This window comes from Ostrinia furnacalis, unplaced genomic scaffold, assembly GCF_004193835.3.
Source record: "Ostrinia furnacalis isolate ACB-3 unplaced genomic scaffold, ASM419383v2 OfSCF0550, whole genome shotgun sequence".
Classification (NCBI taxonomy): domain Eukaryota; kingdom Metazoa; phylum Arthropoda; class Insecta; order Lepidoptera; family Crambidae; genus Ostrinia; species Ostrinia furnacalis.
The window spans coordinates 214,833-231,095 of NW_021130789.1; the positions used below are offsets into that span (position 1 = coordinate 214,833).

Here is a 16,263-nt window from a genome sequence, read left to right on the forward strand (position 1 = left end):
GCGTGCGGTCGTTGCGCGTGCGCACAAAGGAATGAGACCGCTCGGACACCGAGCCCACAGCGTGGTAGGGGTGGGGTTGCCCGCTCTTTTGTTTTTTACTACTACTACGCTGAATATTGTGTGCGGATTGGGTTGTCGTACAGGGGTACTACATGGTAAAATAAATCTCGGAGGTGAAAGCAGGATAATATTCAATTCATTTGACATTTAGTCATCAAAATAACAATGAAGAACGCAATCGTGAAGGTGAAGTACCGCAGACGGCTCTTGTTATTGGGGAATATTAACGTCAAACCGGTCTACTTAGTTGCAATTACGAAGCAAAATGCATTGTTATGGTCCCGAGACGTGTCAAAAAATTTTGAAAACACAAAATTTTCTATGACGTAATCACTTAATCAAGTCCAAAGGACACCTACAAAACTTCTGGTGAAAATACTTTTTAGAAGAACGCAAGGTTCTTGACCTGATATTTGCATGCAGTGCGAAGCCAAGGTCGCCGTAACACCTGCCGACGGACGCAAACGAAGTGTTTATTGCCCCGCGTCATAGGGCGCATACCGAATCCCAGATCCCGTTGCCACATCCCAAATGCAGCAGAAACGAGACGGGAATAAGTCGTACAGTTTTGGACGATCCAATAATAACGAGGTGTATTAATATCTAAGCGATAAAGTTACCGCGACCTTCGTTAAATGTGACTCTTCAAACTTTTCGTGTTACTTGTCGATAGTTGTCTTGTCTTGTCACTTTTTGTGCACATCATAAAACATAAAATATCCTTTTGTCTCTTTGTCCTTGCCACTCCCGAAAATTATCCTTTCCAAAAGATATAAGCTCGCTAAGTCCTAACAGAACTAAGAGCATACAAAGACAATGCCGCGCAGTCATTTCCGCATGGAATATGCAAAGTACGGGACACCTTTGTGCACCTCGGCTGGCCCGCTGCCAACACCACATTTAGATCTCGAGGCCTGCCGCATCCTCCATCATCCTTGTGAATCCAGAATAATTCCAAATGAGAAAACCACGCTCCATTTACCAGGTCTCCATAACGAAATTGTTGTTACCAGATATAGCGGTTCGATATCAGCCCTAGTTACTCATTTCGCGTCTTTAATGGATTAGGCTGTGTTCCTGTTCCTTTTGTAAAGAAGTACCTAAAAACAATAACAACACAAGTGGCATGATATTTAGTCTACTTTAAATGAATTATGTATTTGAATCTCAAAAAAAAAGCTTAAAGCACTATAGATTCGTATCCGTAACTCTTATCTGATATTTTGTTGAATGATCATTCATATCAAAAAACAATCATCAATGTATCACGTTCTGTTGTTGGATACAGTTTTAATTCGCGCCGTGAACTTTAATTGTGCAAGATCATCGCGATGCTCTGCGTGTTGACAGCTGGCAGTAAAAAGCCTGGCGATTCTAGTTTAGATAATGCCGTAGCACCTGTGAACACATTGGGCCTATTTGTTTGTCTAATATTAGGTTGAGCATTAAGAATGTGGAGAAAATTTTATTCAAGAACAGCTCTACAAATTTAAAAACACTAGGCTCGCTGCAATGAATGTTTAAACACAATACATTGTACGGATCTGTAGAGAGTGCTGACTCTGTTGTGTAGTTGATTTCGGGGGAACGTCATTGATATCAATTCCTTAAAAGTTCTAAGAACCTTAAAATCACAGTACCCTTGGTTTTGGCCTTAGGTTTGGCCGTATTGCAAAAAACATCACTCATCGTCATTCGCAATGATGACCACGACCATGAGTGTCAGAGTTTACCGACACTCTTGCAAGAGTGTACCGACTGAGAAGAGAGACCCTTGGTTTTCCAATAACAATGAATGACCTAAGTTTTCCATTGCTAAGTACAGCTTCACTTCTCCTGCAGCGACTGTACGACCTGATGAAGACAAAGCAGTATACTAATGGCAAACTCTTATCTTCCAGACGGAGCTGTATGGCATAAAATGGCGTAAGCTGGTATGGGGCGAGACAACCGGCGGCGGCGATGGCGAGGAGGGCGCGGCGCCGCTCGCGGATCCTGTCATCAGCTCCTACGCGCGCTGCCTGGCGGGCGACATCTTGTGCGTGTGGCGCCGCGTGCCGGCGCCGCAGCCGCCGCCCGACAACATCTACGAGACGCCGGCGCCCGCGCCGCCGCCGCCGCTCTCGCTGCGCGCCGCCAAGGAACTCTGGATCTTCTGGTACGGCGAGGAGCCGGACCTGAATGGCTTGGTTGCGCCGGAGCTGATCGCCAGCCGTGAGTACTCAGTGATTTATAGTCATCAGCTTCAATCAATCGACTGATAAACATAGGCATCCCCTAATGCACTTTGTTATGACTGTGGATTACGAATGCCTTTGTGCATTAAAGCATCTCATATTCTATCGTGGGAACCTATTCATATTTATGAAATATGTAAACAAATGTAAGAAACAACAGCCATAATTTCGTCTCGGGTCAGGCGATAATGTAGAAAACATAACTTAATATTTTAAATGATTAATTAGCAACACTCCAGTTTGCTTCGTAACAAAATGACTACATTTGCTCCGTAACACAGTTTCCATTAATAATTCCCATAGACAAAGGGCTCGGCTCGTTAACCAAGTGCCGGCTAGTTGACGGCTGACGGCAGATCCGCATCGCGTCGCCGGCGACAATGCGGAGCTCGCTACGGAACCGCCGACAATTAACGTAATTAATGAGACTACAGCTTTCGGAGATACCGCTGTTTGCCCAGATAAGCTCGCCCCGTATCTCGGGCGCCCAGGCGGTCGTTTCGCCTCCGAAAATGCACGAATAAACGGGAACGTCGCGAATTGTGTCTCGTAAACGTGATTCAGGACTGTCTGCGCCGCTTCAAACTCGACATCCAAAGATACATTTACAAGAACTTGAAACTTCGACGATCCTCGTAACATTTTATGAAGTACTTATTTTAAAGTTTCCTAAATATCACGAAGTTTTGTTGCCATATTAAAGTTTAGCAAGCCATGTCGCGGCCAATAGCGTCCGGAATGGGCGCGTTTCCGTGAACTTGGTCGGACGCGCCGCGACAGGTGTGTGGGTGGCGGCGACATCAAAGCGCGGATCTTTTTGTTCCCACACCGCGGTTGGTTGGCGGTACGTGAAGGAATTGACGTTATTGGTGCATCGATGGACTGATTATGTCTGCGGTACAAAATAATGACATGTTCCGACATTATAAATTCTCGGGTGGGGACCTTGTTGAGTAGATCCATTGGTGGCATACTTTTTTCATAAAAAAAAATATGGTAAAACACACAACGTTCCTAAATAAACAATGCCTGAAATTTAAACAGGCCGAAATCTAGTCAGAAACTCATTGAGGCTGTTACAAGGCGGGCGGCCTTCGCAAACAGCCGCAGGGCGCGCCGCCCGCCCACCGGGGGGTAGAGTCATCAGCCTTTCGAGCGGCGAAACCTGCGCAGAGGTTTTTTTGTCGTCCCCTTTTGGTGGGAAACAGCGATGAAACCTGCACTTTGGGTAGTGATTGGACACGTGGAACGGAGAGAATTCACATGCATTGTTTTAAAACTTGTGGATTTTCACATAATGTAAAGAAGCACCTAATGTAAACAGAAATATGATGTAACCGGTTCGACAGACAGCTCGGTGGGAAAGACATTTTGTTAACAGCTTGTCAAAGAATTAATTGTTAATTGCTGAATTGGTAATGCCGAATTTCGTCAAATGTTGACAAAAACATTTTAAAATCGACAAACGAACCAATACACGGAATGAATACGTCCTCATAGACAAAGTCAATAATTATTACGATACTTCTATTGACAGTTGAAAGGCACAATCCAATGATTGAAGTCCCCCATGATTGTTGCGGGCACTAAACAAATCAGCACTTGTTGACCCCGGCTGGAGTGCTCGGGTCCTCTGACGTGCTGTCAATTAAATAGGGCAGGTCGGGGGCACATGCAGCTAGTTCAAATGTCACATTATTTACTTGCAATGAACTTGCTCTATGCACTGCCACGCTAAGACCTACCTCCGTTCAATTGTTACTCGAAAGGCAAGTCATAAAATAAATGCATTTCGAGAGTATATCGCAAATAACTTCGGCTATTTGTATACGAAAACAGATACCAGCCTTTTAATTTCCGAATCTCTTCCAGTTAGAACTCAAACTTTATGCATTCGACATGAATCAATCAGGTTAAGGGCTTAACGCCGCTCTATGATAAGTGATTACTGATGGCCCTCCAAAACATTGAAATTAATGGAATCGGTTGTATTTGCGGTCAACCAGTGAATAGAGCTTGCAATGCAATGTCGTAATCTAAAATATTCCATGCCCTTTTGATACATAGGCTTCAACTCTAACCTCCAGACGACAGTGGAATACGTTTGATGAATTTGACACGACGTTCACACTATGCATTGGTTCCGGACACTTAACAAATCAGGACTCGTTGACCCTGGAGTGGCTCCTCGGGATCACTCGGACGAGCCCATTCATTAAGTGGGGCAGGTCATGGACGCGCTTGCACATGTAGATCAAAGCATTGACACTATTGGCCAGTGACGATCAGTGAGATACAAATAAGTATGTCTGTTGTTTGAGGCAAATTGGAGGCACGTATTGTCGTGTAGATCTCAGACAGAATACAAATTAGCCTAGAATACAATTTTTGATGATTGCCAAATGTCAAATCAAAGAAAAATAAGATGAACTAGAGCTAATCCTTAAAGCCACAAGTTGATCTTGTTTGTGACTCAACAGGTGGCGGCAGACGCTGCGTCTACCAGTTAACCCCGCTTCCTTGTCTCAACTTTTATCGCACCTCTTAAACTAGACTACGAGTCCAACTCTGTGTTGCCAATAAAACTTTAAAGTCAACCGAATACACGGAACTTAACGAACACTAAACTGTTGCCTCAATAACACGTGTTTATCACAAAAGCGACACCGCGCAGTGTTTACAAACACTATCAACTGGGTCTTCGCCTTCTAGTTTCATTTATTCAATCGCGAAATATTTTCTTTGATATCAGTTAAGAATTTTAACGACTCGCTAAACGGCTGTGGAAAGCGAAGATACCGGCCCTGAACATTTAATTGGTCGTTAACATTCGCGTACGATGCTTCGCCCACATGCAAAGCGCGCAATGAATAGAAACGTCAAGTTGCCGTCATTGCCAAATCATGGTCGTGCGACATCATCGACGCTGGTTGTCTGGTTCCCTGAACAATGTTTTCCTCGTAGCGCGAGCGGCGCGCGCGCACTCGCGCCCTCTGCAAGTTCACGCCTGAGCGGGCGCATCTGAAAATAGATCGTGACATAAATCTACATAAACGGTCTTTATTTCGGTCGCCGCCTATTGTTTTGCTCTGCTTACAATTTTCCATATGACGTGAGATACGGTATTACACTTTGTGTAACGTATAACGTCATGCACATAAGTTTTATGTAGTATTTTCATGAGTTAAGATCAATAAATATATGGCATGCACGATGTAGGTACATAAGTATACTATGTAAGCAAGCAATTACGAACAAAATTAATTCCTTGGTATAATTATTACAGGTGTTGCCTCTTTACTTTAAAAGAATGTCTTTATGTTAATGCAGATGTTATAACAAAGGCTAAGATAATGTGATGCAAATATTCTCGGTTGTGTATCAAGTATGTCGCACACTCGCACCTCGGGAGGTCAACAGAACGCCAGCCTTGACATTGTGCTTGTATTTATGTGCGGTTCGCTCGTGACGATAGAATCTTTGCATCCTAATAGCACTGAAAAGCTCACCAGTGTTACACAGTTCATTCGATTCATGAACGAATCGTCCGGTACTCCAGTACGCCTATTGTTCTCCCACACATCTGCGGGTATTAAGAAATCGATTGTGTTGACTTACGCTTAGTATCTTATGCGAGGTCATTGAGCGTCCAAATCGTACATTAACTTTTGCCATGTTTTACAAGATTATGCCCCTCACAGCTCACTATAGACTCTATCTCGTCGATAAGATATCCAATTAGATTGCAAGCAGTTCATTCGTCATGTTTATACAATAACACCAGTAATATTAACGTCTGAAAGTAATGGGCGATATTGCCAGGAGTATTGCGGAGTTGTTTGGACAAGGGTCCTATTACCTACCGCGCAGGCGCGTGGTCGTGGCCGTGGTCAGCTCAATTGTTTCAACCTTGCTATTCTATTAGACGCAGGGGCATCGCTCAGTCCGCGATTGTCGCACGACTCAATAATCTGATCAGGATGCTGATATATTAACGCGAATTTTAAAATTATCCCCCTTTATGTAGATGATTTGTATTTACTCGTTTCTAAAGAGTGAGGAAGTCGAAGTATGACTACAAGATGCAAAAAACTTATCACACATGTATTATTAAGAAAGTTAATGTCGAACTCACATGGCAGTCGACACTGCATAATAGCTGTGTTTGTCAAAGTTTCTCACAACACGCTTTCCACAACAAAATCCACACCCAATAAACCTTTCAATGCATCTGCTTCACACGTTTCGTTTTCATCGCTCCCATGTCGAGGATACTGCCAATATGCTGAAACGCGAGGAGCTGCAAAGTAAATAGTCTAGTTTATTTCGGATGTACGGCGACGTCGCCACTTAGCGCCGCCGTTGTGTAACTTCGCACCCGGGCGCTAAGTACGAGTACGCTGACGTCGATACGCTCGTTACGATCACATAAAACCATTCAGTTTTACCGCTGCTGGCTAGAATGACCCGCGATTGTGGAACAAGATCGTTTCTTGTTTATTTGTCATAATTTATCACTGGGACAAGGGCTTGACATTAATATCGTGTAGCGGAAGAACAAGCCGTATTAAACAGTTTCAATGAAAGCTGTTCACATGACTTCTTAATTCGATTAACGTGGAATGAGAACTTTTTACATATTAAAGCTTTTTGAAAGCAGCAGTCGGAGCTTTTCGGCTTGCATGTAAATCTAGACTTTCTAACGTGTGCATAGAATAACCATGGCTTACGGGATTTCCAACACATCCACGTGTTTGATCTCCGGATCACGTATCTGGTACAAACAAACCCGCGCGATCGACTAGTTACAAAGTAAAATTACACTTCGAAATCCCACGCTCAAGCCGCAGCTACCGAGAAGTGGATGAGTTTTACATTATGGCTAGTCCAGACTAGGAAAAAAAGGTTCGCCAAGTTTCCAGAACGAGCTAATAAGCGTCTGCACACGATTTTCAGATATTTAGGCGCGCTGGTGTGTCCGAACCCTTACCCTAATAGAAACAAACCGACCGACCCGCCCGGCTCGGGTTGCGTGCCTCACAAAATTGCGGTGAGCGTGGGAAGGTCGTATTGTCTACCTCTTGTAGGGCTTAATAACGCCGTTTGCGGTGGCATCGCCGTTTCCAACGAGGGACCACATGGGAACATCTCGTGTCATTGACATTTTTAAACGTTCCAGACACTCCTTAACACCAGCATGTTATCAATAGACGGAAGTTTGATGTTCTCTCTTTCATTGATGACTCCCGTGCTTATTTGGTCTGTGAACGGTGTCAGATGCTAATATTTGCCTCGGCAATAAATTCGCACGTCGGTGTCATTCTATTTTGAGTGGTACACGCTGTACAGGCGCTAAAAATAAATCCGTTATTGCACCGATAAATCTCTCCCGGTCACCCAGTTTCCGCTTAAATGGCAACGCGCGCCGCAAGGACTCGAGGCTTCCACGCAACTCGTTGGACGCGTATACGCTCTATCGTAGACGGGGAAAAAACAAGAAACGCCAAGGCGAACCACTGCATTTGATTAGAATATTTTCTCGATACATCTACCGTGCGTGGGTATTTCTTTTTTCATACTAAAATGAATGCGGAAGTTGACAAGGTTTATTTACAACGCATTTTTCACGATGTTATTGTTCCAATTTATGTCAAGATCATGGGAAATGTTCACATCGCCATTTTCGGCAAATTCTGGGAAACTGGGAAGCATCATACAGATGGAATCCTGTTATTGACTCGTTCCATATGCAGCGTTCTGCATTGATCGAAGGTCGGCGCGCGAGTGGGGCGGACGGAAATAGCCGAACGTAGCAATTTCCCGCCCGAGTGGCCGAACGCCGCGCGGCGACGCCCGCAGACGCGTATTGCACGAAACTGGTTTATTGCACACAATATCGCTCACTTGTGGACATGGACGACTCACTAGTCTGCTTTGAAGACTTGAAACCACAATAAGCAGTCCCCTTCCGCTTTGAACGGCTCTCTCCCTTTCAAATATGAGCAAGATGCGGGAAAATAGATACAAATTGATTAGCTCCTGATGCTGTTAAATGACCTACATATGAAATGAGACTCATTCAACATTTTGAATGGCACTACACATTAATATCCACTAAAAGATAAGCGAATGTTTACTGGATAGTACAACGAACCGATTTCACTGGCGATCACATACGAACCAGACGATTTAAAAATGAAATTCAGCCGCGTTTAATTCGATTGGCATGTTAACTGAGGTGCTTTAGTGGTTAATATTTCACCGTAGCCGCCGGTTATAATTTGGGGATCCGGCGCGGTACGTGACGCTATTTACGCGGAGATTAACGGCGGGAGGCGGGCCGGCGACGCCGGTAATCTGTTTAGGGCGCGCGGGGCGCGGGCGGCGGGCGATTTGCGGAATATTGAAGGAAAGGAACGTAACATGCAAATATACATGTCCTGAATGTAAATTCGCGTTTGTTTCGGGANAAAGCTGACTTAATTTTTTTTTTACATAATCAATCTACAATGTATTCTATTTTAGAGTAATAGTTCCGTATTTTGAAAATAATAACATCAAGTAATTATAATCTTACCTTTTTGAAGACATGTTTTAAATTTTTTTCTCTGCATTTGTTCACTTGCAAATAAAAAAGAGAAATGATTCAGTTTACTGCTTTAGTTGACATTATAATCAACAAGTACCTCCTAAAGTTTTAAAAAAATACTTTGGTTTGTATAAATAAAATAAAATAACGACAGTAGATTTTTTTATTTCTTACAACCCATGTATGGGTCGGTAGGTTCATCTGGGTTAAATAATTATTTATCAATAAGTACAATAGTTGAAAACTAGTTTATCGAAAATGTAAGTTTCAGTGACGCAAACAAAACTATCAGTATCCAGAATCCTTGATTTGACAATGATCCCAACTAAACCCTATCCATGTTTCTATCCAAACAGCGACATGTAAATTCGCCCGTCTGATGAAAGTCGGTCACTTTGTTTACTATGAATATTACTCTGGAATTCCGAAGGCCGAACGCTGGATATTGTTCGGGCGCGGCACGTGGGTCGGGGCGGGGGTGGCGGCAAATGTCACGTTACCACCCCGCGCGCGCAGATACGAACCGGCCTTTAGCACGTCCCTAATGAAATTAATGAAGGCCTAAACATCTAGATTTTCTAATCTACCCACCAGACCTTCGGCGAACTGCTCGCTCAGCCACCAGAGACTTAATTATTAACGCCGCTTTAATATTAAGTAGTAGTAGTAGTTGAAATATTCCAAGCGTTCCTCTCGAACGTTATTACCATTTCTGGACCGTTTTGCGAGAGATGAAATGATAAATGATAGCTCGCCCGACCCTGACATTTTCAGCGAAACTTTCCTCCCTACGAGATATTATAATGATGTAATAACACTGTTAGAATTTTCTATTTGTTAAATGTAGAGCATGGATACTCGTTAAATGAGTTAGAACTAAAACTTACATTATGAATTAAACATTAAATAAAATAGTCACTTTTTAAATAAAACACGTCTCTTCAAATATTTTTTTACTAAAACTGATAAAGCTTTTATTAGGTTAACAACACTATTTAGAGTTTTGATGAATTAGTGAGAAAAAATATCAATGATTTTTAGTTTTGAATGGAAAACGAAGGAAGTAAAATGTAGAGTCGCTCTTGCTGTCTGTTCACGACCAATCTAGTTCAAGTCGAGCATTCCTATTAGGGTTTCCAGAGCGCAAATGAACCAATCAGTTGGCCCCATCAAATCGTCGCACCAATTAGGCTGGCGACACACCTGGCGGCTGGCGGGGTGGCCGCCCGCTTCAATATTAATAACGATATCCCCATATCGCACGATCGCTCGCTTTGATGCTGATGGCCATGTAATTTCGTTAAAGCCAGACTGGATTGCGATAGGAAAATTCTGTCATGAAAGCTTTCGGTGTAAAAGGCCATTAAACAACTTTTAACCCTTTTTACAATTAAACAAAAATGTTAAGTGATTCCGCTTTTGACTTACGAGTTTTGCATTATAACTCTGCGACAAAGATTCTCGCGTTACGCCCTTTTTGGTCTTATTTTGCGACCCTACTTTCTCAGTACAAAGTCGGGAGCAAGGCTGTTTTTTATTTCGTTTTGTTCAAAAAATGGTGCATAATATTTCGGGTGGTCGCGCATAAATGTAGCGGAGCGGGCGCGAGAGCGATGCGTATCGATCGCGTCTGTAACGGGACCAACTCAACGCGGTTTGCGTATTTCGACTATCTCTCTCGTTCCGATACAAACGGCCAGCGCTGAAAATTCGGAAAACGCGTTGCGGAACAGCCGCTGCTACAAACGCTACGGACTACGAGGCTACGGCCCTACGAGTGGGAGGGGTCCCGCTCCAATTTACACGGAGACCACGTGTCCGCGCCGGCGACCTTCACGCCCCTGCCGAAACAACACTGTACATGTACTACAGACGTTATTGTTAACCCGAATGTTTACAATAAGGGTTGGATGTAGGGACGAATTGACAATTTGGGAATTGAAAAAGATGTTGCGGGGAATTGAATATTCTACCTGCCGGTGATTTATAATGTATTGTGCTAGTTTGTGACGATGTGATTATAACATAATTACGATGTTGTAAAACTATTATGTACTGGTAATCGTTACGTTGTTTAGCTTTACAATTCATTGCACTTTGTAGAGATCAATCATTGAAATGACAGATAAATATTTTAAATGGAATTTAATCTTTAAAAATAAATATGTTATCATGTATAAACATTTCATTGTTGTAATAGATTATTGATAATAAAAGTGGCAATGATTTAAAAAGAGCGTATGAAAACTTTTCTCCTTGGAAGCTACTGGTCTCGGAAAGAATTCCAGTACCGCGATCATTACAGACTACCATTCCAATCGTTGCCCAAACCACCGCACAATACGATACAACGAAAAGAGCGTCGCGCTAGGTACGAGCATCGGCGATTGCGGCGCGATAAATTAGGTGTGAAGACGGCGATAAGTGGTAGGGCCCGCCCGCCCCGGCCGGCCGCCCGCCCGCCGCCCGGTGCACTGATCGATACGGCGCGATGCCGGCAATGCCGTGACGCCCTATCGCTGTACGTCTTGGGGTTAATATGCGACAAAACAATACGCAATTACTGTGAATAAGTAAACGCAGAGTTAGATTACTCGAATTCGAAACCAGGGCACGCAAGGCTGTTAAGCTGAAATTTTTATGCGACGGCTCTACCCCTCCCAATGAGGCCATGAAAAGTAAATAAACGAATGTGTTTTTGACGTCTGGTTGGATATGACCCGCTTATCAAATATCTAAATGTTAATGAACGGCGTTGGCTTATCTTTCGGTTACATAAATGCCCCTAAGCACATAATAAAAAAATATTAGCTAAAGCTACTCGGAAAAATGTTACTTTTTCACCGAATCCCTTTAGGGTCCGGAAGGTCGCACCGACCACGACCTCTCAATCGTGTTCACAGGCTCTGGATCGAGCGACCCCACCCGCGACACCGCATCGCCCGCGCCCGCGCCGCGCCGATCATCCCGAGCTAATATCGCCCTTACGCATCATAGTTCCGACACACGGCACTCAATCTGATACACCATCTGCCATGTGTTTTTGAACCGGTGCCAAATACTAGTAAAATCTTTCCAAGTTCATTGAGGAGGCCAATTCAGATTCTACTTTTAGTGTTGTTCTTCGAAACTTTCTGTAATATGGCTGCTTCGATTTTATGTTCAGTTCTCAAATCAGATTTTTACTGGGGTATATCAACTCCCCTTCTCAATGCGGAGGGTTAAGGAAGTCCCCTCGTATTGGGTGTAGTGAGCTCTTAGCTCCATTACTTCAGTTGTGCTAATCTAGAGTAACAAAGCCGGAATACGTCTAGACAGTATCGCAACGAGAGCCGGTAATTAGCCGCCTAATGCCCGCGTGGTGCGCGACTTACGCGGGTGCGCTTTGTGCTCCGCGAGGATCCGACAGCTGTCGCTGCGGTTCAGAAATGAGATAAAATTAGCATCAGAGGTGCGATAATGTTCTCCTGTAACTTTTGTTACTGAAAATGGGGTCTAAATACATTTTATTTTCAAATTAAACGATGGACAACAATGGGAAGAGACAGAATTAAGCTACAACATACAGTGCTTCGATTTTTTCTCCATTCCTTTTAATAGGGTTTTTTAATAAATGTGCTTTTTATAAACTTCAATTATGAGTAAGTAATATTACAGTTAGGTGCTTAACATTATAGGGCATGTCATCGAAACAAACATTATACCTACATTTTTTCGGAACGATGCTTCCCGCCTTTTTTCCCCGATTCTTACCCACTGTGCGGCGTAAGCCTGTAGAACTCCCAAACAAAGCCTTCTTTCTTATGTCCTAATCTCGATGTCGTACATGCACAGAATACCATATCCCTAAATACCCTCCACCAACACGAAAGTCACATCTATCACTGATCTATTCAGATGAGATGAGAAGAAGTCTTGCTTCACCGTTTAAACATTTCAGTAATGCAAACGCAACAGGTTGTTTTGTAGGCTAATTGTGGTCGCAATTAAATCGTTTCTTTTCGCCTTCGCCTCGGAGGACGCCTCGTTATCCGTAACGAGCCTCAATCTAGCTCTTTTTGTTCTTGCAACATTGTTCACTTTAATTCTAATAGTCTTCGTCGTTGCTATCGTTTAAATCCCAGCGGGCCCGGTGACTGGCTGACAATCTTAAAGTCTGTTTAATTGGTGCTACATCGCGCAGTGTCTGTGCCTTCATTAATTTTTGCCAGAATATTAGTTTTTACTTTCTCCCGTGTCTGGCCGGTGGCCGCGGCGAGTCGTTCGATAACCCGTTCCGCAGGGTTTGCCCGCGGTCAGTGCGACACCTGATCCTTCTGCACATGTCCCCTACATGTGGCCCGACCCCCGACATTATGCAGACAGATGTTCAAGGACCACGCCGGGTCTGGTTTTGAAGGACTACGCAGCGTAAAGAACGCGACGTCTAAAACGCAAGAATCCATTAAAATAAAACTACCCGTCAACCGTGATCGCTTGAACACTGCATGCTTGAAACGACTCGTTAAAATGTTTCAATTTGTTCGAAAAACTTGTCATACCACTTTGAGGTATGTTCTTGTTTCGAGGGCAATTTATAAACAGCCGACGATAAATGGTTACTGTGCGCGTGCTCCCCGCGCCGCGTCGCCCAAATTCCTTACAATGCCTCGCTTGACGGCGGTCTACAGTCTACACGCTGTCAGTGAACTCTGCCGTTTTAAATTTTAACCGACATTTCAATCGGCTTATTTAATTGAGGACAACATTAAAAAGTACCTAATAACAATTTATTGAACTGTCTTCCCGATATCCACAAGTGGAGATGATTCGCTAAAGATTCCGTTAGTTGGTCGCAATTTGTTCACGCAGTTAATACAGAGTAACGTATTATGTGTGACTAACCGATACCGCGATCGCATAGCGCAACATTCTCTAGCCGCCCCGTGTCGAATGGTGGACTAGATGAATTATTTGACGTCGGCCGCGGGCCGGGGCGCAGTCGTTGACCCAGCCCCGCGTTCGATGCCCATACGCCCTCAAATAAGGGCTCAACCGCTCCATCCCACTGTCTCGATAGCGAAATGACTTCATCGCCACCACTAGCTGCTTCATCAAACTTCGCGCCTCGCTTCATGTGCGAGTGCAGTTACGGTTCTATGTAACGTTATCTAACACAAACATTATCTCATCGGGAAAGATATGCTTCTGATGTGTCGAGATAACGCTGGCTTCTTCCGCTGGTCCCTTTGTTTGGGTTCTGTCAAATGCTGTGTTCATTGGAACAAAAGTGTTTCCAGTAAATGTATTATCTTTAAAATCCTCAATAGTATCTATGAATTTAATTTATCTCCATTTCTGAACTCGTATTTATCTCTATTGCAATATAATCGACGACTTGCGTAAGGCTTACAACAATATCGTATCAAATGAAGTCTAAACTTTCTGAATAAACACCAGTTGAGTTCCAGTCTCATATTGTTCCGCTTGGCCAAATAAATCATGAGAGTGTGGAAACGAGCCGTTAGGTTTATTAATTAGCAGTTAGGGCGGCGTGGGTTGAATGCGCGCGCGCAGCCAACGCAGTTATTGTGGGAATTGACTCGAGTGCTCCGCAAGAGAAATGCAATGCGTACCGCTTTCTACAGACCGCATGATTATTTTGGTTGATCGACTGCATGTGATTCTGATAATTTTAGACTTGGATTGCAACGCTTGGTGGAAAGCTCTATGCTGTCAATGAAATTTTGTCACCAATATTTACAAACACCATCTATGTAAATCAATTATTACATAATTCATGTTATCGATCATACTTGTAAATTAGAGGGTCTCATCTCATGGTGAGTTATCGGTCTGGTATACGCAATGCTCCTTCCAAACAGCAAGGTAGTGAGGCCGTGGGAAGATGCGCTCGGAGCCGGCTCCTCGGCGCGGCTTGTCATCGTAGTTCATAACGGTGCTAATGTTGCTCTGATCTGACCCGGTTCACTTTGATCTCTTGTACCAAGATGTCTAGTGGTTATGTTCTTACTTATTTCAACTTTCGAAGTAACTTCTTTTAAATACGAGTCTCTCTTGGTTCTTCATTCTTACGTATGGCTACTCTGTCCTGAAGCCTCAGAAATCAAGCTCGCATATTACACAAGGTATTGTACGTCCAATTCAAGTGATGTAACTATGCGAGGTAAGAATGGCCTCTTGCGCGGGGTTGTTGAACGTTTGGTGTGTTCGCGCGTTGTTCGGTGTTTTATTAATAAAATTCTCGTGACGTATATCGACGGGCGCGCACCGGATCGGGCTATTTATTGATGCGCGCGCGCCGCCGCCTCTAGCGACTATCGATCGGTTAACCGCTTACGGTTGCACTACAACATCGGTTTGTTTAACGCGGTCGTGTTTTCATTCCTGCATTTCCAGTAAATCGCTACACTTATCGCTGATTTGTTTTAATTAAATAGTATTTGATAGTTTTAATTGATTCCTCATAGGTTACTATAATTTGACCTCTGTACTTTCCAACTAATAAACTATCGCAGGTTAAATTATTATTTAATATTTTACCTTATTTAGAATTTACACAGCAGTTTTGCCGTGATTCGTAATCAGCGTCTAAAATTGCTTTCCGGGAAGCGTCGCGTAATTGTGAGGGTGTAGTGTGGTAGTGGGAAGTGCACACGCGCGGCGTGCGTGTGTGAGGCGCGGCGTGTTGCGACGTCACTTCTTGACACAGGAGCTGGAACAAAGCGAGGGAGGCGAGCAGCTGCCTGCGCAGATGCCGCGAGATCCGCCCGGCGACAATGATAGCGAACGGGGCACTTCAACACCAGAATGTCTGGGGTTCATTTTTGAGATTTGAATTGATAAAACAATTGGAATTTGGCATATGAAGGCATCATGAGAAGAAAAGCCATAATACAGCAACCTAGTTTGCTATTGGAAAATTATTATCAACTTTTTGTACAGGAAAATTGTTGTGATTAAACTCGCTATTTGCATTATGTACAGTCACTATGTCCGTTACTCGTTACAATATCGCGGAAAACGTAAATTATAAAATTCTTTATCAAAGTCAACTTTGGTTCATCCATCCATAATATACACGCAAACTATCCATAAACTAAGACGGAACGGGGTAGGGCTTCTTCGCCCGTATCGGGCCGGGTGGAAGGCTCGCGGGCGGTCCGTGACGTAGGCGGGGAGTGAGTGACGTCACGCGCACGTGGGCGCGTGCGAGCGGGACGGCCAAACACCCGCCGCACAGGAGGGACGGGGTCCGAGCTGCAGAGGGCGCGCGCGAATTCACAGATTTCCACGCGCTCGATACGATCTTGAATTACATTATCGGCGGGCGAATCAGGTTAAATGCCGTCGCAGCTGTATGTACAAAGTATACCA

General features: G+C 43.8%; 1 protein-coding gene across 1 annotated transcript in view; it reads left to right on the forward strand.

The window, feature by feature from the left end:
- The first annotated feature begins 225 nt into the window (after positions 1 to 225).
- LOC114366152 (uncharacterized) overlaps positions 226 to 16,263 on the forward strand; it is a 53,562-nt gene continuing 37,524 nt past the window's right edge. The window contains exons 1-2 of the mRNA XM_028322929.1: positions 226 to 246; positions 1,962 to 2,274. Coding sequence (XP_028178730.1) covers positions 226 to 246; positions 1,962 to 2,274 — 334 coding nt within the window. The remainder of the gene's footprint in view (positions 247 to 1,961; positions 2,275 to 16,263) is intronic.